Source organism: Hordeum vulgare, chromosome 2H (assembly GCF_904849725.1).
Source record: "Hordeum vulgare subsp. vulgare chromosome 2H, MorexV3_pseudomolecules_assembly, whole genome shotgun sequence".
Lineage (NCBI taxonomy): Eukaryota > Viridiplantae > Streptophyta > Magnoliopsida > Poales > Poaceae > Hordeum > Hordeum vulgare.
Window position 1 is genome coordinate 535,049,440 of NC_058519.1, and position 20,525 is coordinate 535,069,964.

Genomic DNA, 20,525 nt, shown 5'->3' on the forward strand with positions numbered 1-20,525 from the left:
CCCCACCATCCATGTCGTTGTATCCATAGTCCCCAAGCAGTGCATCCTCAATGTTCACTGTGTTTTCCTCGAGGATAGTCGCGTACTCGGACCTAGAAAAGAGACGGCGAATTCTTGAGCGAAAAACCCCAACGGCGGCAAAGAAGAAGACGCAATTTGGTCGGACGTACCTTTCGGGAATTCCGTCGAACACCGGTGGTACGACGGCGATGGCAGTCGTAGAACTCGTCGGGGCCTTGTTGGCCGGAGGCGCCCACTTGTGTTTGAGCACGACCTTCTTCTTTGCTGCCTCCGCCGCCTCGGTTTCGCCAATATTGTCGGCGTCCCTATACCGAGCGGGAGGGCGAGCTTTAGGGTGACCGGCCCCCTTGGTGGCGGCAACGGTGGCGGCGGGAACGGGCGTGCCTCCCTGCACGATGATGTTGTCGAGGCGCTTGCGAGGAACGACGTTGGAGGAGGCTTCCGGCGCGGCCCGGAGATGGCCGGCGGGGAGATCCACCGCGGCTCCGTCCGTCATTGATTTGGCTACCTCTACTTCCAAGGTGACGAGCGCGGGGTCGGGGGTGTCCATGGCCACGCTGGAGGGCCGCCGGGAGCTCGGCCGAAGCGGGGAGGTGAAGATCCTCGACGACGGGGGAAGAGGAAAGGTGAACTGTCGCGGTGAAATGTCCCTCCCGCCAAATCGATCTAGAATAGAGGTCGCCGACGGATGGACCGCGCAAAACACGATTTTGACAATTCCACGGGGTAAAACTGCCGCACCCCTCAAATTTTTTTGCAGCGGGATCTAGTCTGCGTATGTTTTCGGCCCGAAACGGCAAGACGATGGTTATTTTACAGTTTTCGCGAAAATGCGGGATCTGCTAAAGACGCTCTAACGCCCGTGAAACCAGCAATGGCCTTACGCTGACGATCTGAATTGTGCGCCAACATCTCATAGTTTCATCAGGCACTCAATTGTTCCTTTTTTTCTGTACTGTGGTAAGGGCGTAAGCCGCACCAGTGCAAAATCTTACCAAATCTGCGAGTGAGCGCGTGACAACAGAAAGTTTTCTGCAAAGTTAAACAATGCCACACACACATGCTGCGGAATACGAAGTAGTCTGCAATTAACCTCATTTTCATGGCAATCTGTCAACACGACCATCCTACTATGTCTTGATCAGCTTCTTGACTATGCTTTTAAGAGCTGGAGCGCTTGCACTGCACTTCTGATCGGTGAAGCATGACCTCCCCTCCTCCGCCGCCTTGCAGAGCTGCGGATCCATGGGCACCTTCCCGAGGAAAGGGACCCCCGTCTCATGGCACATTTTCTCGGCGCCACCCCTGCTGCTATCAAACACCTCGCTGCATGTAATGAGCGATAGAAGTTCGGGCGCCTTGTCCTTGATGTAGTCCAGTGCCCACTCGGTGGCGTCTGTCTCGCCACTCTCACTTGGCTTCACAAATTTCATATCTGAAAGTGACTGCCTCAGGCCACTCATGTTCTCCACGACACCCAGGACACGAACGCTAACCTTCTTGCAGAAGTTTATCTCCTTCCTCACGTCAATCAGAGAAACTTGCTGAGGAGTGGTGACGATGATGGCACCATCGATTCCTGCAATCTGGAGGTACTGCACGATTGAAATATGTTCGTCTGAGGTTCCTGGAGGAGCATCCACCACAAGGTAGTCAATATCTCCCCAATCAACATCCTTCAGAAACTGCTTGATGAGTCCGTTCTTGCGAGGACCTCTCCATATGACAGCATCATCTGGGTTCGGCAGCATGAAGCCAATTGACATGACACCAAGGTTGGACTCAACATACACTGGTGACCAGCCAACATTGCTTTGATGAATATCCTGGCCTTCAAGGCCTAACATTTTTGGGATGCTAGGTCCGCATATGTCTATGTCAAGAAGGCCGACCTGATAGTCCATCTCAGCAAGGGCAAATGAGAGCTGGGCTGAAAAGGTACTCTTCCCGACACCACCCTTGCCAGACAACACCAGTATCTTATGTTTGACCGTATTCATTCGCTCAATGATGGCAAGCAGGTCTGAAAATGAAATGACTCAAGTTAGCATTGTATCGTCAAGAATAAATATACTAGAGATGAAAGAACAATAAGATATGATGCATGCCCACGTAATAAAAACAGTCACGAGTAATGTGGCTTGTGCGTGCTTGTGGAACCTTAGATTAGAAGTTCTTATAGCTAGGCCAAAAAATAACAGCTGACATCATCAGTAATAGCACCGGCACACATACACAATTAACTGAATTTGTGTGCATGTATGATAATTTAAATGCAGCAGTAGGTTCTTCAAGTACCTTTTCCAGACATAGCACTCCTTCATGTGATCAAAATCAGTTGGATTGACTAACCGGCACAAGATGTAACAAGAACACCCTCATCCGGTATATAAAGGGTACCTGAGAGTCAATCAACCAACTGTAGAATCTTTCAGGCATCTCATATTTTCTAATGCATATCAAACCCCGGCCCTATGTATGTACCATCTTAACTTCTTCGACATCATGGAATACATGGTCACTCCCTCCGTCCCAAAATAACTGTCTCAACTTTATACTAGAGCTAGTATAAAGTTGTACTAAGCTTAAGACACTTATTTTGAGACGGAGGGAGTACTAAAATAACTTATCCGCAGAGAAAGCGTGCAAATTCGCTCACATGGTGAGTTCGTGACAACCAAATTGTAACATCTTCTGCACACGACCTCAACACAATGCAAACGCAATCCCAAAGCAATACTCACACAAGTGCAGGCCATACGCTCTCTGCTAAGCTCATACTACTCAGCTGCAACAAAAAAAACTGACCAACAACAAGCATCGGCGCAACATTCTACTCCCACTGTACCTAAATAATTGTAGTTGGAGAGAACTAACTACAATTATTTAGGTAGAGGAAGTAGCAAACAAGCCACACTGACATCGCGTGGCCAATCGCACAAAGATCAGACTGGGGAAACGGCGGAGAAGTACCTGGGTCGGGGCCCTTGGGCACGGTGGCGCAGATCTGCTGGTTGGGGCATCCGGCGCAGGACTCCGCCTTCCCGGCCGCCTTCGACTGCGTCCCGGGGCAATCTGCGGCGGCGAAACACAGAGGATTCATCAGAAACGAGTCTAAAACCCTCGGACACAGTAAACCCTCGCAAGCGAATGGCTGGCATTACGCTCGTTAGCGTTCGCCGGGACGTCGCCGTCGCCGTCGCCGCCGTTCGCCATTGCTGCCGATCGCTTCCCCGTTCCCACCTTTTCGCGCTACCGCGGCGGCTGCTCGTGCGACTGTTGGATAATCCCACCTGATTCGTAATTTTGGATGGACGCTTTTACCCCTGGACCGATGGTGGAAGGCTGGTTGTGTTCGACCCAGACCGAGACCTTTCGCTCGTCCCGTCCCGTCCCGAACCCAGACGGAACCAGGTCCATCCCCAAGCGGAGACCTAGCCATGGCAGCTTCTCCGCAGGCGGCGGCCGCCGGCCGCCACGCGCTGAGCCACGGAGCCGCGCCGCCACGGCCGAGGCTTCGCTCGGCTCTACCGGCCTCGTCGCTCGCGCTCCCGCAGCGCGCAGGTGAGTGAGCGACCCACCTCCGCCACTGTTCGCCCCGCTGCTCTATGTTTTCTTCCACCTTCAGTGCCAATCTTAACTCTCACGCTCCTCCAGAGCTTCAGAGCATCGTGAACGGCGACATGAATGCTGCTCGCTCCCAAATGCCGAAATTATCTGGGAAATGCTCGCGGAAGTCTCTATGCATGCGGTTTAGTTTCAGGTTGTTTTCGGATTATTGTAGCTCACTGATTATCATTCCTAATTTGATCGCAATCGATTCACTATGTAACCTCTGTACATGCTGGAGTCGGAGTACAGGGCTCATACAGTATCTCCCAACTACTAGATGAAACAATGGAACCAGATTGCAGTCTGTCATTTCATTTTCAGTTACCTAGAGTTTGCTTCGTTGTCGAAGCAACATAAGCTTTGCACCTGTCGAAATGTTTACTTGCCCCAAGCATGTCTGCTTCCTGAAGCCAGGCAAGGAATAAGCCCTTGGTGGTTGCTTGCGAAATTCCTCCATGCTTTATCCAACAAGTGAGGCAATCTCTTCATATAAGAGAAGCACAACACAAACTCTGTCATGTGTTACACGCCAATTCATAGGTTTACCATTCTTGTGGAGCACTTCCTTTGTATGCTTTCTCAACTCTTCCGTACTAGTAGTACTTATCCAAACTGCATCGCAATGTTGTCTAACCATTGAGCAGTTTCTTATTTGTTCAGGTCGCTCCTGCCGATTCCAACGGCCTTTTGCTCTACATCGCGTGTGCGGTTAACTCCATCTGCATCCTTGCCGTCAAGACGAAACTTTGAAGGCTATATTCCTCGTAGCTGCTCGCGTTCATCGTTGCAGATATACACCCGGTCATCACTGCTATCTCTTTCGCCACCTTCAGCCCTCATGGTGTCGGCCCAGCTTCCCCCGGCTGATGTAGCCCAGCGGTCAGAGGAGTGGTTTGCTCTGCGCAAGGATAAGCTCACCACAAGCACCTTCAGCACCGCTTTGGGTTTCTGGGCTGGCAACAGGCGGTCGGAGCTGTGGAGTGAGAAGGTCTTCGGACCAACAAATATCAAGTTGGCGGATGCAGCCATGGCTGCCATGGCCTGGGGAACCAATCATGAAAGCATGGCCGTGGAGCAGTACACGAGGATCACAGGACGGTCAGTGGGTTCCCTTGGCTTCGCAGTGCACACTGAGGCTAAATTGGGGTGGCTAGGAGCTTCACCTGACGGCGTTCTCGGGTGTGACCCTGACGGCGGGATCCTGGAAGTCAAGTGCCCGTACAACAAGGGTAAGCCCGAGCTTGCTCTGCCATGGCGTATCGTGCCATACTACTACATGCCGCAGGTGCAGGGGCTGATGGAGATCATGGGCCGAGACTGGGTGGACCTCTACTGCTGGACACCCAACGGGAGCAGCCTGTTCCGAGTGCCTCGGGACCGTGCATACTGGGAGCTCATTCACGACGTCCTGCGCGAGTTCTGGTGGGGCAACGTGATGCCCTCCCGGGAGCTGGTGCTGCTGGGCAAGGAGGCCGAGGCAAGATCTTTCGAGCCGCAGCCCAAGCACCGGCTGACAAACCTAGTGATAGTTAAGAGCAGGAAACTAGCTTCTGAAGCCAAGTTGTTGTGTAGGGATGTTGGTGGGCATGTAGAATTCTTCCCATAAGTGTAGTTCTGCCGGTGGTTGTACACTGTATTCTGTTTATTCGTTAAATGAAATCAATGAATTACTCCCGAACCATCGCATTCGCTGTCGCTTGTTTTCGAATGGTTTAAAGCTGTGTGAGATCCTAGGGGATGTGCCCTAGGATCAGTCCACATGTTCTTCAGATTTACTTAAACTAGTGAAACTAGAAAGCAGGTAGCAGTGAATCAGGTGGGGGTCAGCCAAAGAAAGGTGCATACACAATTTGCCTCTTACATATGGAATGAAGCCATGGCACATCTTTGTCTATAGCTACCCTAATGATGTAACCCGCGCGGTAACCGGCAATCTTGCCATGTCTCAAATGGAATGCGAGTGTTGCATTTCATCACAAAAGAAAAAATACAGTCATCGAAGGACCATTTCTGTCCAGAGTGGTCAATAAGAAACCAACAGGGTTCACATAGGGAAGCAAGGAACAGGACGGAACTAGTGTTCCGGGGGTAGACAGAGCGGATCACTCAAGGTACCACCAGATATCAGTCTTCTTCTCAGACTGATGAACTCTGGTTCCCTGGCAGCATGGGCTTCCTTGCTTGATTCTTGTTGCCGCTGCTATGGTTTTCCCTTGTACGCAAGGTAAGAAAAGGCAGAGCAACGCGACAGGTGCTGCTTGCTTCCGGGGCATGTATTCCTGCCGGATGACAATATGGGTTGCTACTCTCGAAAGCTAGAATCAACCTACTGCTGGCCGCTCCTCAGCTCTAACGAATCCCTGCTTTGCATTGCCTGCGGGACAAGCAAGAGAGGTAGGCGGAGTGCCAATGGAACTCGCCTCACATTTGTTGCATGAAGGCTCACATCACAGGCAAGCAGGCTACGTAACCTCATTGCCGCTACCTTTAATGACATCAGAAAGGTAGGAAGAACAGGCGGCAGGTTTTATCATAACAGGGCATGATAACAGATTCACAGTAAACTCCCAACTAAATGCAACAGATGCAAGAGGATGCTTAAGCAGCGACCAAACTGAAGATATTTAGTTAGAAGTCATTGATTTATTTCTATGATGAAAAGAGTTACCAAGTCGAACGACGCGACATCTCCGGTACAAACTATTACAATGTCACGCATATACAGATATATATATAGATAATGTCGAGGCAAAGGAAAAAGTTCGTCTTCAATCTTCTTCACAGGAAGATGCAGCATCAAGCAACACACCGACACCATTGTCACGCTGTACCTATACACCCTTGAACTGCATATTCCAGGAAGAAAACATCCCTGGAACAAGATAATAGGAAAGGAAATGAGTGTCTCCTCATCACCAAACAACTAAACGTTACCAAAAGTACAGCGCCACCCACCTCATTGCCGCTGGTGAGGCTGCAATAGCCCTTTATTTCTGCTGGAATTAGTAACTTCTTTTTTTGTTTTTCTTGCAAGCAAATGTACCGTCTGTCAAACGACCACACACCTTCATGAATAGCAAACTATTCTCTTTTTTTTTTGTTTTTTCCCTTCATCAATAGTGCTAAGATGGATGAAAGGTTGGACATCATTGACTGCTGCTCCTCCTCCGTGGTCAAGGAGAAGGTATTCTTCCACTGGATAAAGTGGAGACCAGATCCTTTTCCACACTAAGAGATGGTGAAGCTGGATCGCCTCGACACTTGTAGCAAAGGTATACCAGATCAAATTTCTCTTCAAACTTCTCATTGCGTTCTAAGCACCTTCCACACTGCCGGCATCTCTTGATGCAAACCTCACATGCTCTACACTTGCCAGATCTCTCGTCATTGCACCCCACTTCAGGGCAGTCGAAAACAAGTTTGTAGCTTCGACAAATAGGGCACATCTCAATATCAAGAGCATATCCATCATTGCAATCTAATAAAAGATGATTAGAATGACGGAACCGCGGAGCCCGGTTGTGCAACTCCTGCCTCTTGTCGATGCGCAACAAGGATAATAACTCCTCGTAATCCTCTTTTGGCAAATTGAAGTTTTTGTCAATTCTGAGGCTCTTAATACCCGACACTGCTTTCATATTAAATGACTTGAGATTGGCAATAAGGCCATCCAAAGTTAATCGCGGGCAGCGCGCAATACTCAACTGTGTAACAAAAAGGAGCAAGTTAGAATCAATAACAAAATGAAAAGATGTCTATTAAATTAAAAACATATGACTAAAAAGATATGCAGCATAACAAGAGTTCCCCCTAAAATTGATAGGACAAGTTCTTCATCATGCTGTTCCAACTTTAAACTATTGTGAGAAAGTAAAAAACGTATACTAATTTTTTAACTAGTTTGCCCTCGAGACAACGATCTAGCAGATTTACAGAAACGTGAATAGCATTAGCTAAAAGCGAAACCTAACTTCATTTTTTGTTGGTGCTATATGAAAACTAGGGAAATCATATTTAGAAAGCCATAGTGAAACCTTATCACAGAGAATAACTAGAGAAAGCCATGGTGAATATTCATCGCAGAAAATACTACCCAGATAGCAAGAGCAAGAAAAACATGGTATGCTCCATATAACATCTGCACTCAACTACCCAGAGTATCCTAAGGTACTGGCCCTAGCTCCATCAGAGGGAGTTGTGTCCGTACACCACCACCACCTAGGTAAGAGTCATATTCAGCACGAATTTAGGTGCCTATTCTATTTTTCCTATCAGAGTATGCTAAGATAGGAAGTACATCGGTGCAATTATGAACATATACAGATTAATTTGCTGCCAAATATGATCCCAGGCCTTTGAGGAATTGAATTATTCTTAGAAATACTTGCAAAAAGGATTGTGAGCATACTAACCTTTGTTAACTTCAGATTGCTTTGAAGAACAACATTCAAACCATTGTCGGTGATATTTATGCAGTCATTTATATTTAGACACTCGAAACCCTCTGGAATCTTCTGTGTCAGGCGTAGAAGATCAGGATCAGATATCTTTCCGCTCAATACCGGTTCAATGTGCAAACAATTCACGAAGCAGACACTGCGGATAGCCGCATGCAAAGACTTGCACACCATCTCTGTAGCTAGGATCTCACGAAGCCCAAGATAGCGAAGAGCATACGTCATCCCGTCATGTGGGGCACTTCCCACGGCATCATCTCCATCACGGCACACCAATGCAGCATTGCCAGGAGTAGATGGATCCTCTCCAGGTACAATTGGGCATGAGCAGGACGCAAGGGGAGGCAATCCTTGAGAGCAGTTGGCGCCTCCGGCATCACAAAGGCCTCCAAAACCAGAGGGAGCATACTTCATCTCGTCATGTGGGGCACTTCCCACGTCATCATCTCCATCATCAGGGCACCCCAATGCAGCATTGCCAGAAGTGGATGGATCATCTCCAGGTACAATTGAGCGTGAGCAGGACGCAAGGGGGGGCAATCCTTGAGAGCAGTTGGCGCCTCCTCCGGCATCATAAAGGCCTCCAAACCCAGAGGGAGCATACATCATCTCGTCATGTGGGACACTTCCCACGACATCATCTCCATCATCAGGGCACCCCAATGCAGCATTGCCAGAAGTGGATTGATCCTCTGTGGGTACAACTGAGCGCGAGCAGGACGCAAGGGCGGGCAATCCTTGAGAGCAGTTGGCGCCTCGGGCATCATAAAGGCCTCCAAACCCAGAGGGGCCCTCAAAAGCACGACTGCAGCCAGCTGGGAGGTAAGATGGCTCCCGGGAGAGCGCCATAGCGTGTTCCAGGTCCATGTAAAAACTCAAGTCAGCAGGACGAACGGACCTGCCACCGTCACTGCTTCCAAAACGCCCTGGACCAGACATGACCGTGCGGTCAAGGCAACTGGCGAGGGCGGCAGTGAGCGTGTGCCCCAAGTTCATCCCGAAGGGATCCACGGGCAATAGATCTGCAGGGTCCCGTTCGAAATCATCCCGGCGCCTGGAGTTGACCCCTGGGGACGAGAGGGGCGATGCCTCCTCCGACCAGCATCCACACCCTCGCATCAGGGCAGAGCACTCGTCGCTGACCAAGAAGGAGCAGGACGGATAATTCAGCGCCATGAGCTCCAAATTCCAGTGCACTCTCCTCCTCCTCCACCACCTCCTGGCTCTCTTCTTCTTTTTTTTGGTGTTTTTTCTATGGAATATGCACATACACGGAGAACTAGAGAAGACGCAACCCTAGATCCCCCTCTCCCCCCAACAAGAGAACCCTCTATTCCTGATCCGGGCCAATCAAAAAATATCCCTAGGACCAAAAACTTCACGGAGCAATCTCGGATCCCAAATCAATCCAACAACAACAGCAGCAGGGAGACCAGGGGCAGGGGCAGGGGGTCAATAAAAAGACGACAATCTGTCTACCTTCCGCCCGAATCGGACTCAGACCCCGAGCCGGAGCAGCGGCAGCGGCCCCATCAATCAAGAGGAAACGCAATCCGGGGAGAATCCGGGCCCAAATCAGAGCAATAAACAACCGACCACGGGAGCGGAATCCACACCGGCGCCGGCGGTAGCCGAGATCCGCGAGCCGACGGGGCGGGAGGGGATTGGCGGCTCTGCAGAGGACGCGGGGGTTGGACACCTGCGAATGCGGCGGCGGTGGGGTGGGGTGGATGACTCGACTGGGATTGTTGGAGCGGCGACGGGTGGTGGGGGGAGGACGGGTGGTGGCGGTGAAACCTTGATGGGAGGGTGGGGGTGGTGGTGGTTCCGCGAAAATCTCCAAGGCTCCTTCTCCTTCTCCCGCTTGGCCTTCCGCGCGGCGCGAGGGAGGGGGAGCCAACGGGAGGAGGAGAGGGGTTGGAGAGGAGGGAGGGCGCGCGCGTAGTGGCCTGCCTGCCTGCCTGCCTGCTCTGGGGGTGGGGGCGGCCGGCCCGATCCCCTTTTCTACTTCCGTCCGGGGCGGGCGGCTCTCCCCGCTCTCTCTCTCTCTCGTTTGTTGCGTTCCGCTGTGGGTTTTCCTCTTCTCCTCTCCTCTCCGGGGCGTGCGCGGGCGGGGGATCTCTTTTTCCTGGGAATATTTTCTTCCCGGGTTTTCCCGTGCGCCTCCGCCTTTCCTCTGCACCGGCCGTGCGATTTTCGCGCCAGTTGGACTGTTGGAGCGAGACGCGCGCGTGTGACCGTGTCCGTGCGGTTGTGGATCCTGGATGGACGGCTCGTTGGTTTTGGAAAGGAATTTATCGCCTCCTTTACTGCGGCTGATCTGGATCTTCCGAATTGATCGATTTCCTTCTGGAATTGGATTAGGGCCGTAGGATTTGCTTAGGTCAATATAGTAGTACTTCTGTGTACTTGCATAACGGAACGGGAACGGGAACGGGAACGGGAACGATCACGCTTGCTCCTGTCCATGCGTGCCTGACAAAGGTACATAGTTTTTTTCTCCTTCAACACAATGGGGGAGGAGGAGCATGATCCTGCCTGAATGCATTTTGCTCGAAGGAATGTTTTTTTTGTGGGTCTGCTCGAAGAAATTTTACACACACGTTTTTGTTTTGTTTTTAACGACGGTTTTGTTTTTAACAACATGCGCACTCATAAACATACACATGCATCCATCTCTAAAAACGCACGCACACTTTAATTCTATGAGCATCTCCATGATACCAAGCTGACATCACATTCTGAGATTGAGAGAATCATCACATGTGACCACATGGTCGATGGAAACGTCTTCAACCGCACATCAAACATCTTCGGAAAGGCTGAAATAAATCTTGAAAAATGAAAGTATTAATGATAGGTCTATAACTTGAACCCTAATGGAGTTGTTCCATCACAAATAACTTAAACGTCTAAGTTAGGCTCAGTCATACACGTTTTGTTAGGCATCTCCAACGATGTCTTCTAAAACAAACGCATTATCCGCCCGCAAACAGCATTCACACGCATCCACGTATAGAATAAGGCAGTCAGTCATCTAATCATGTTCATGAGATACGTGTCAAATCCGAACGGCAGAGTTAGGCCAGACATAGAGGATATCCTCATGGGTAGTGTGGACATTATTAGGGTCCAAATAAAATTGAGTCAAGCGGACCTCCGCATGTTACATGGACTTTCATAAAACATTTAAGGGTCTTCGTTGAATAACAAAAATGGTCCAAGCACTGTTATCTCGACCTATATGGACACATCGAGGGTCAGCATTAAAGATGCCCTCACACGAGTTTGGTTCGTCTTCTCTTACAAGTTTAACTTTGGAAGAGGAGGATGGTTGTTCCGCCATAACCAATGTTATCTAGATGGCACTTGATTCTGCTCATATTTATTTGTATGCATTCATTCTCTTGATTACTCGGAAATGTTAGACTTAGATCATCCGACCAAGGAAACTTGAGTAGCCATCCTTTGCTCCTCTTCGTGTGTGTGTGTAACAAACATAGTTTTTCCCGGACTCAAGGGGGAGAGGGGTGATCACCACATGAATGCATTACTCAAAGGAGTTTCACATACGCATTTTTTTCCTCTTCACTGACAAGTTTTTCTCATGCACAAACTTGAAAGTGAAGGATGCTTGTTTCGCCATAACCCATGTCTTCTTGGCACTAAATGTTGCTTATATTTCTCAATTGGTCTTTATTCTAGAGATTTTGTGAATGCTGAGCTTAGCTCATCCCATCAAGGAAAAAGAATAACAAACAAAGTTAGTATGAGCATTACAACGACATATGTTAAGGTGGAAGTGATAACCCGCAATTATAAGGGATCGTTTGTAGCCTTTTTTATATGTAAAAATGTCGAATCCAAGGATCTAAAGATAGAACTAATGTTCTCTCAAGTTTTATCACCACCGATCCAACTCTAGGCACAACAATGTTCACTTTATCTAGTACAAGAAATAAACTATTTTACGGGAATAAATTTAGAGGTACTTTGTAGGTGTAATAGATAGGTTTGCAAGATAATAAAGAACAAGTAAATACAAATTGAGGGTTGTTTAAATAAGGAAAACGTTCTCCTGCCGCCGGCGGATCTCACAGAAAGCATCCACCGCCTTGTACGTCTGCCACGTGTCATGCTAGGTGCAACCTTATCTTTTTAGTCGTTGCCTTCTTATCCATTCATTGCTACATGATCTCTGTTGGAAATTATTCCAGCAACATGACCTCAGTTGCGAAAATTTCCCTCAGAAGTTTGTAACATGACCAGCAAAAAAGGCGTCAGTAAACGATTCCGCAACATGACATTTGTTGCAAAAAAAATAGCAACTTGACCTCTTTTGCAAAAAAAATCTAAATATGTTTCTGCAACATGATCCGTGTTGCAAAAAATTCGGCAACACAATCTCTATTGCAAATGTTTCTGCAACAAGATTTGTGTTATGGATGTTTCCGCAACACCACTGTTGTTGCAAAAACAAAGGACCACGTGCAGTCGCTAGATTACGTCAAATCTGACGGCGTGTCGGGAACGGCCGGCCTGGCGTAGTGTTTCTGAAACAAAACGGTTGCTGCAAGAACCTGTTATTCGTTAGACAGGCTTGGGTTGTTGGACCGAACGGCTCGCAGAACACATATCCGACGGCTAGTAGTGCGGTGGATGTTTCTAACGCATCCACCGGCAAACGTGTAGCAGTCCCCTTTAAATAAAGGTTATTTAAGTTAGTTGTTTAGTAGAATGCTTTTTTGTAGAATGATGAGAGAGGTTGTCCATAGGCAATTGAATATAACATGATGGATACTTGTCATATGCAATAAGGGAGAGGCATACGCTAACATATTTTTCATACTTGGATCACATACACTTAGGATTGGAACTCTAGCAAGCATCCGTAGCTACTAAAGATCATTAAGGTAAAATCCAACCATAGCATTAAGTAACAAGTCATGTTTACTCTAATACGCAACAGCCCCCTTACTCGAGGGTAAGTTTTTATCACTCTCGCCACCCCACTATAAGTGAATCATGGATGTATTGCAACACCATATAGCAGTAATCTCACACACTTGCGCGACACGGGGGGCACCATAGGACAACACCATATCAACATACAACCCATACCAATCACACCATGCCACAATTAACCCGTAGTACAAAAAGGATCTCTCAAACATCATAGGATAGTCACACATCATTGGGTAATAATATATAGCATTAAGCACCATGTTTAAGTAGAGGTTACACCGAGGAAAAGAGGTTACACCGCTGCATAGAGGGGGAGAGAGTCGGTGATGACGGCGGCGAAGTTGAGCCCCCCCCCTTCTTATTCTTCTTGCTTGACCTCCCCCTAGATGGGAGGAGAGTTTTCCTTGTGGTCCATGGCTACCATGGCTCCCGAAGGGAAAGGATCCCCTCCGAGATTGGACATATCTCTCCATTTCTCTTCTATTTCGCGTTCCAGTTTTCTCGCATTTCACTGTTTCTTATATTTTCGGAGACCCGTAACTTTGATTGGGCTGAAATTTTGAGGGGATTTTTATCCGGATATCATCTTCTTTGTAGCCGAACGACACCTTCAAGCAACCTCTGAGGTGGCCACAAGCTCAATGGCGCCCCCATCGAGCTTGTGGGTCCCTCGGACGTCGTGTGGCATTAATTCTTTATCCCAAAAGTCACATATATTCCAAAATAAATCTCCGTAAAGTTTATAGTATTTGGATTTCATTTGATATGGATTTTTTTGTGAAAAAAAACATGCAAAAAACACGAACTGTCATTCGGCACTGGATCAATATGTTAGTCCAAGAAAAATATATAAATTGTTGCCAAAAGTATATAAATTTGTAAAATAATGGCACGAAACGTTAAAAAATTATAGATATGACGGAGACGTATGAGAAAGCAACCTATTAAGGTAGGTACGATTGAAATGTTGATCTAACCAATATAGTTTGGTTGCATGGTGTGTTTTAATTGTTTCATCACAAGTGGCACATAGTAATTACTAACTAATGAAATTGCATGTTGCATGTTGATCTAACTAATGCAATTTCATAACACAATAGTTAGTAATACCCAAGTGTAACTACTACACGAGAGATATTTGGTTTTGGTATGACACCCTATGCAACTGGATGGAGAGGGTATTTAGAATCAATGAACTAGTCATCGGAATGGGGGAGGGGGAGGGTGATCCCCATACGAATGCATTACTCAAAGGATTTTCATGTACGTGCTTCGTTCCTCTTCTCTTACAGGTTTTTTCGTACACAAACTTGATAGTGGAGGATGCTTGTTTCACCATAACCCATGTTTTCTTGGCACTCAATTTTGCTTATATTTATCCACTCTTCTTTATTTCCAAAGATTTTAGGAATGTTGAACTTAGATCATCTCATCAAGAAAATGAATAACAAACAAAGTCGGTATGAGCATTACAATGACAGATGTAAGGTGTAAGCAATGTTGTTATGGCCGGTATGACTGAAATGTTGATCTGACCAATACATGCATGGAGTGTTTTAGCCGCTGTATCGCGACCTACACATGGTAATTGCTAATTAATACAAATGCATTGAGCAATAATTAATATATCAACATTGCCCGCCCTTATATCCATGAGTAACTACTTCACCATAGATATCTGGTTTTGCTAAGGCATCATATGCAACCAGACGGATAGAGTATTTAGAATGAATTAACTAGTTGTCGCGCGTCTCGTAGTTGACTCACACGCCATACCATAAAAATAAGAGCGCCAAAAAAGTGTGATCACATGTGAAACCTACGACTTGAACCCGAATGTGCAGGCTCTACCATGAAACATATAGTCATCTGAGTTATGCTTAGTTCGCAAACCACAATGTATAAGAAAGAAAGATCGAGAATGAAATACAATTGAAAACAATTAAACATGCAAACCATAAATGTGAATGAGAGTAGCCAGTGATTATATATGGTTGAGATCACCTCCAAACAAGTCAATGGTTGGGAATGTCCGGGATCATGAAAGTGAAAGGTACACATCAAACAACAAAATATTAGGATTTGTTTATACCACCGCTGCAAAGTGAGAGTTGAAACTTAGAGCATCTAGAACCGAACCTATATCCACCCCCAAATGCCTGGGCGGGGTGCATGTTCATTGACCGGGCGCATAATTGCCACCGAACTAAACATAGTAAATCCAGTCCAACCCCCCAAACTGACCGAGAACCCCAATATCCAACCATATCGGGGGTGGATATGGGACGCCTGGATGCGCCCACCATGTCAGTTTCGACCCAATGTGGCCCACTCAACCCCACATATATTCAACTCTATTCGCATTTCATACGAAATCATAGCCGCATTCCACTCCCCTCCGCCCAAGCCACCTTCTCGCGATTTTAAGCCTTATGTGACATGGTTGGTAGTGGATCTGAGTCCATAACCTCCCAATCTAGGGACCAGGATCTCATCCCACGCAGCCCCGGGGAGGAAATAGTTGTCCACATTACGCTTCGCCACTCATGGGAGGAGTTTTCCCGACTGTGGTGGGACACCATACGGCGGGAATCCATTGTGTTCGCCTATGTGATGCATGGATCCGGCGTGAGGCGCATCACCATTGCCTCGCTGGAAGCGGTGCGATTCATCTGGCATCAAAACATTATGGCGGATGTGCAACCCCTCCGCTACCCCGCTGGCATGTTGTTGCCTACTATGTGGCTTTATTCTTGTAGACTTGATTGGGTCTCGAAGCACGTAGTTTTGTAGGACAACGGTAAATTTCCCTCGAGTGGATGACCTAATCTTTATCAATCCACGAGAGGTGTAGGACGAAACAACTCCGCAATCAAATATAATAAATCTCTTGTGTCCCCAACATACCCAATACAATTGTAAATTCTATAGGTGCACTAGTTTGATGAAGAAATGGTAAAAATAACAAGGTAGATAGTAATAAAAGTGAGGACAAACAGTATTGCAAAGCTTAGAAACAAGGCTTAGGGTTCATAAATTCACTAGTGCAATCTCTCAATAGTACTAACATAATTGAATCATATGACAATCCCTCGATATGCGACAAAGAATCACTCCAAAGTTACTACCAGAGAATGTAGGACGAAAACGTGTATCAACCTCTATGCCTAGATTACCCTAGTGTTACCACGGAAATCCACATGTTGATCACCAAAACATATATCAAGTGACTCAATAGAATATCCCATTGTCACCATGGGTATCCATATGCAAGACATACATCAAGTGATCTGAAATCCAAATTATTCAATCCGATAACAATGAAACCTCAGAGGGCAAGGCTCAATTCATCACAACAAAGATAGAAGGGCAATAACACTATATGATCTAACTATATTAACAAAGCTCATGGTACATCAAGATTGGGTCCTATCGAGATCATGAGAGAGAGAGAGAGAGATCAAACACATAGCTACTGGTACATACCCTCAGCCCTGGGGGTGAACTACTCCTTCCTCGTTAGGGAGGCAACGGGGATGATGAAGATGGCCTTCGGTGATGACTTCCACCCTCCACCGGGTGCCGGAAAAGTGCCCCGCATGAGATCGCTTTGAATTAGAGTCTTGCGGCTCATATAGATTAACTTTCGGGGGTTTTAGAATATATAGGATTTTTTAACGTTGGAATCACACTCACGGGAGTCCCAAGGGTCCCGCAAGCTCACGTGGCATGTCGTGGTGTTCAGGCACCCCCCTTGAGTTCGTGGGGCCCCTGGGCACATTTTGGTCCTTCCTCGAAGCTTCATGGATCCCTTGTCTATAAAAAAATCACCATATATCTTCGTCACATTTGGACTTTGTTTGGTATGATTTTTCCGCGAAACAAAGAAATAGACAAAAAAAGGAACCAACAATGGACACTAAGTTAATAAGTTAATCCATAAAATTATATAAAAATGCACAAAAACCATATTTTTTTATAAACATAACATGAATACTTTATAAATTATAGATATGCTGCAGACGTATCACGTGTCGAGTCACAGGTGCACAATCACTTCACGTGTGACGCAAAATATGGCATGGCATGCCTCTGCATGTGAGGCGCGGGTGTGGGAGACCATGATACGTCTATGATGTCTACTACACAACTTTATTCTTGTAGACGTTGTTGGGCCTCCAAGTATAGAGTTTTGTAGGACAACAACAAATTCCTCTCAAGTGGATGACTTAAGGTTTATCAATTCGTGGGAGGTGTTGGATGAAGATGGTCTCTCTCAAATAGCACTACAACCAAATACAGTAAATCTATTGTGTTCCCAACACACCCAATACACTCGTAAGTTGTATAGAAGCACTAGTTCGGCGAAGAGATCGTGATAAAAGTGTAGTATGGATAGTAGAAATAGGTTTTTTATCTAAAAATATAAAAATAGCAAGGTGATACGTCCCAAACGTATCTATAATTTATGTTTGTTCCATGATATTTTGGTTGACATTGTTATATGTTTTGCTACACTTTCTACCTTTTTGCACATATTTGGACTAACCTACTAACTCAGTGCACCCAGTGTCAGTTTTTGTCTGCTGATGTCTTTTTTGCACGGACTTTTACCCCAGTTACAGAGCCCCAAAAATTCCGAGAAAAATATATAAAAATCAGCGTGACGGAAGCTTCATGAGGCATCAAGTGGGGCCAAAGGGGAGCCAGGGCTCGCCCAGACGGACACCCTACACGGGCCACCCCTAGCTACGCCACTAGGCCGCCAGGGTGGGGCCCACCTTCTCTGGTGCCCTCCTTCGGCCTATATTTACCTCTGCGATAAAAAAACCTATCAGGAGATCCAGAATAGCGAATTTCTCCATCGTTCCGCCGCTGCAGCGCTTTCGAGATTGGGAGTGCGAGAAGACCTCTTCCCGGCACCCTGCCGGAGGGAGGATTGACCTCCGGGAGCTTCTCCACCACCATGGACGCTTCCCGGACGTGCCGTGGGTAGTCCTCCTTGGACCATGGGTCCATGACCACTAGGTATCTGATGTCTTCTCTCCAATCTTGTGTTTCAATGCTTAGCCCTTGTGAGCTTCCCTACATGATCAAGGCATCTATGTAATTTACCTGTTGTTGCTATGCTTGGTTTGTTGGGATCCGATGGATTATGAGATTATGTTCAGATTGTAATGAGTTATATATTTGGTTCTCCTTTTATATTATGTTCTTGAGTAACTCATGCATGTTCTTCATTGCTTTTTATTGCTTTGGCCGAGTAGTAGATTGTAACTCCAAGAGGGAGCGTTATGCATGATTGTGGGTTCATGCCCCCTGATGCCTAGCTTGAGTGACAGAAACATGAGACTAGGGGATGTGCTGTTGCCACCAGGGAGAAAACAACGGTGCTTGTGACCACGGTTGCAAGGATTGTTTACCTTACGCAAAGTCCGTTAATGCAATTGTTTGTTGCTTTGACTTTACACTTTGGGTGGGGATCACAACTTAATACCAGCGAGATGTTCTGGATAGATATCTCAAGGTGGATGATTAAAGAGTAGATGGTGATAGATAAACGGTCTACTTGTCTTGGCGTACTGCCCATTACTTTTGAGCTTCTAACTTTCTAGTAGCATGATTAGCATTGCGGTGCGTTTATAATTCTACCAATTGCCGAGCTATAATTTGTTTACCCAGCATAGTTGTTTATCGTCTTTTGGGAGAGAGACATCACTAGTGAACATCATGGGACTCTGGTCCATATTACCACCATTGTTTATGCCTCCATCATTTACTGCTTTTATTTACTTTTCTGTTGCAATAACTATCACTATTCCCGCTTGTGTTTTGATCCTTTGCAAACTACAAGGCCGGAGAGATTGACAACCTCTCTGAACTCGTTGGGAGCAAAGTTATTTGTTGTGTGTGCATGTCCACGTCTTCTGCTAGCGCCAGAGCAGCGGACACATACTTGTTGATCCTCGGAGTCCTCCTGGTTCGATAAACCTTATAGTCCCTGTGTAAGGGAAATCTGCTGCTAACTACATCTCTACCTTCCACTTGGGGTAACCAATGAGGGGCGATAAGTATATCCATCAACTCGTCATCAAGCAAATTTCTCGCGCCGTTGCCGGGGACTCCAGTCTTCAAGATAGGGGAGTTGCACACTATCCTTTACCTTTGCTTTTAGTCTCGTTAGTTTGCTTTCTAGTTTTTTCTTTAGAGTATTATACCAAAAACCACAAAAAAACAGTTGCTTTATTCTTGCTTGTTGTTGTTGCTATGGGTTCCACTGAGAACACCAAGTTGTGTGACTTCACTAGTCACAACAACAATGACTTTCTCTGCACTCCTATTGCTGCTCCCGCCATTGAGGCGACCTCCTATGAGATTAAACCTGCTTTATTGAACCTTGTTATGAAAGATCAATTCTCCGGTGTTGGAGATGATGATGCCTTGCACTTGAATAAATTTGTTGAGCTTTGTGATATGCAAAAGTACAAAGAAGTAGACGGTGATATTGTTAAACTTAAGCCTTTTCCTTTCTCCTTGAGAGGAGGATCTAAAGTGCGGCTTAAATCTTTGCCTAGGAATAGCATAGATTCTTGGGATAAGTGCAAAGATGCTTTTATTGGGAAGTATTACCCGACTGCTAAGATTATCCAGTTATGAAGTAACATTATGAATTTTAGGCAACTGGATAATGAACACGTTGCCTAAGCTTGGGAACGTATGAAATCTCTTGTTAATAATTTCCCTACACATGGTTTGACTACGTGGATGGTTATCCAAACTTTCTATGCAAGATTGAACTTTACCTCGCTGAATGTGTTGGACTCAGCCGCGGGAGGAACCTTTATGTCAACCACACTTGGTGCTGCCACGAAACTATTGGACGAGATGATGACAAATTATTCTCAATGGCACACCGAGAGAGCTGCAACAGGTAGGAAGGTAAACTCTGTTGAGGAGATCTCCTCCCTTAATGATAAGGTTGACATGATCATGACTTTACTTACTAAGCAAGCTCTTATTGATCCTCATGATGTTCCTTTAAATTCTTTGGTTGCTCAAGAAAGAGAGCAAGTTGATGTTAATTTTATCTCTCGGAACAAATTTAATAATAATGCCTATAGGAGTAATTTTGGTAGTAATCCTAGACCGTTTCCATCCAACAACTATGGGAACAACAACACTTATCCTAGCACTAAAAACTCAACTTCTGAATTAGAGAGCATGCTTAAAGACTTTATCACTTCTCAAAAATCCTTCAACAAGAGTGTAGAAGAGAAATTAGAAAAATTATATAGTCTCTCTTTGAAGATAGACAACATATCTCATGATGTAGATATGCTTAAAATTAGAACTTCCCCCCTTGTGGAAAGGAAGACCACACCCATGAATGCTATCCAAGTCCAAATTAATGAGAACATTAGAATGCTAGCCAAACTTAGGGATAGATGGGCTAGAGAAAAAGAAGAGGAA

The 20,525-nt window shown here is 46.3% G+C and overlaps 3 protein-coding genes across 10 annotated transcripts; 1 reads left to right on the top strand and 2 right to left on the bottom strand.

Annotated features, from left to right (window-relative positions):
• Positions 1-940: 940 nt before the first annotated feature.
• LOC123427054 (cytosolic Fe-S cluster assembly factor NBP35-like) lies at positions 941-3,309 on the bottom strand. Of its 3 annotated transcripts, none has more exons than XM_045110996.1 (3): positions 3,186-3,309; positions 2,995-3,096; positions 941-2,044 (listed from the first exon to the last, which is right to left on the bottom strand). In XM_045110996.1, exons 1-3 carry the CDS (start codon positions 3,235-3,237, stop codon positions 1,152-1,154), a joined length of 1,047 nt encoding a protein of 348 aa, XP_044966931.1. In that variant the 5' UTR covers positions 3,238-3,309; the 3' UTR covers positions 941-1,151. The 3 variants fall into 3 exon arrangements, with proteins under 3 accessions (XP_044966931.1, XP_044966932.1, XP_044966933.1); XM_045110997.1 differs by lacking the exon at positions 3,186-3,309 and adding an exon at positions 2,320-2,440 and having other exon boundaries at positions 2,995-3,084; XM_045110998.1 differs by lacking the exon at positions 3,186-3,309 and adding an exon at positions 2,320-2,421 and having other exon boundaries at positions 2,995-3,066.
• A 68-nt stretch (positions 3,310-3,377) lies between these two features.
• LOC123427053 lies at positions 3,378-5,311 on the top strand. Of its 4 annotated transcripts, none has more exons than XM_045110992.1 (3): positions 3,428-3,585; positions 3,679-3,784; positions 4,294-5,311. In XM_045110992.1, the coding sequence occupies exons 1-3, from the start codon at positions 3,462-3,464 to the stop codon at positions 5,237-5,239; spliced, it is 1,176 nt and encodes a 391-aa protein (XP_044966927.1). In that variant the 5' UTR covers positions 3,428-3,461; the 3' UTR covers positions 5,240-5,311. The 4 variants fall into 4 exon arrangements, with proteins under 4 accessions (XP_044966928.1, XP_044966927.1, XP_044966929.1 ...); XM_045110994.1 differs by having other exon boundaries at positions 3,498-3,585; positions 4,278-5,311; XM_045110993.1 differs by lacking the exon at positions 3,679-3,784 and having other exon boundaries at positions 3,378-3,585; positions 4,278-5,311.
• Positions 5,312-6,256: 945 nt separating this feature from the next.
• On the bottom strand, positions 6,257-10,166 carry LOC123427052. 3 transcript variants are annotated; one of them, XR_006622357.1, is made up of 4 exons: positions 8,846-10,166; positions 8,046-8,650; positions 6,589-7,337; positions 6,257-6,505 (listed from the first exon to the last, which is right to left on the bottom strand). XR_006622357.1 is itself a non-coding variant. In XM_045110991.1 (2 exons), exons 1-2 carry the CDS (start codon positions 9,357-9,359, stop codon positions 6,807-6,809), a joined length of 1,845 nt encoding a protein of 614 aa, XP_044966926.1. In that variant the 5' UTR covers positions 9,360-10,166; the 3' UTR covers positions 6,257-6,806. The 3 variants fall into 3 exon arrangements, 1 of the variants encoding a protein (XP_044966926.1); XR_006622356.1 differs by having other exon boundaries at positions 8,046-10,166; XM_045110991.1 differs by having other exon boundaries at positions 6,257-7,337; positions 8,046-10,166.
• Between the last annotated feature and the right edge of the window lie 10,359 nt (positions 10,167-20,525).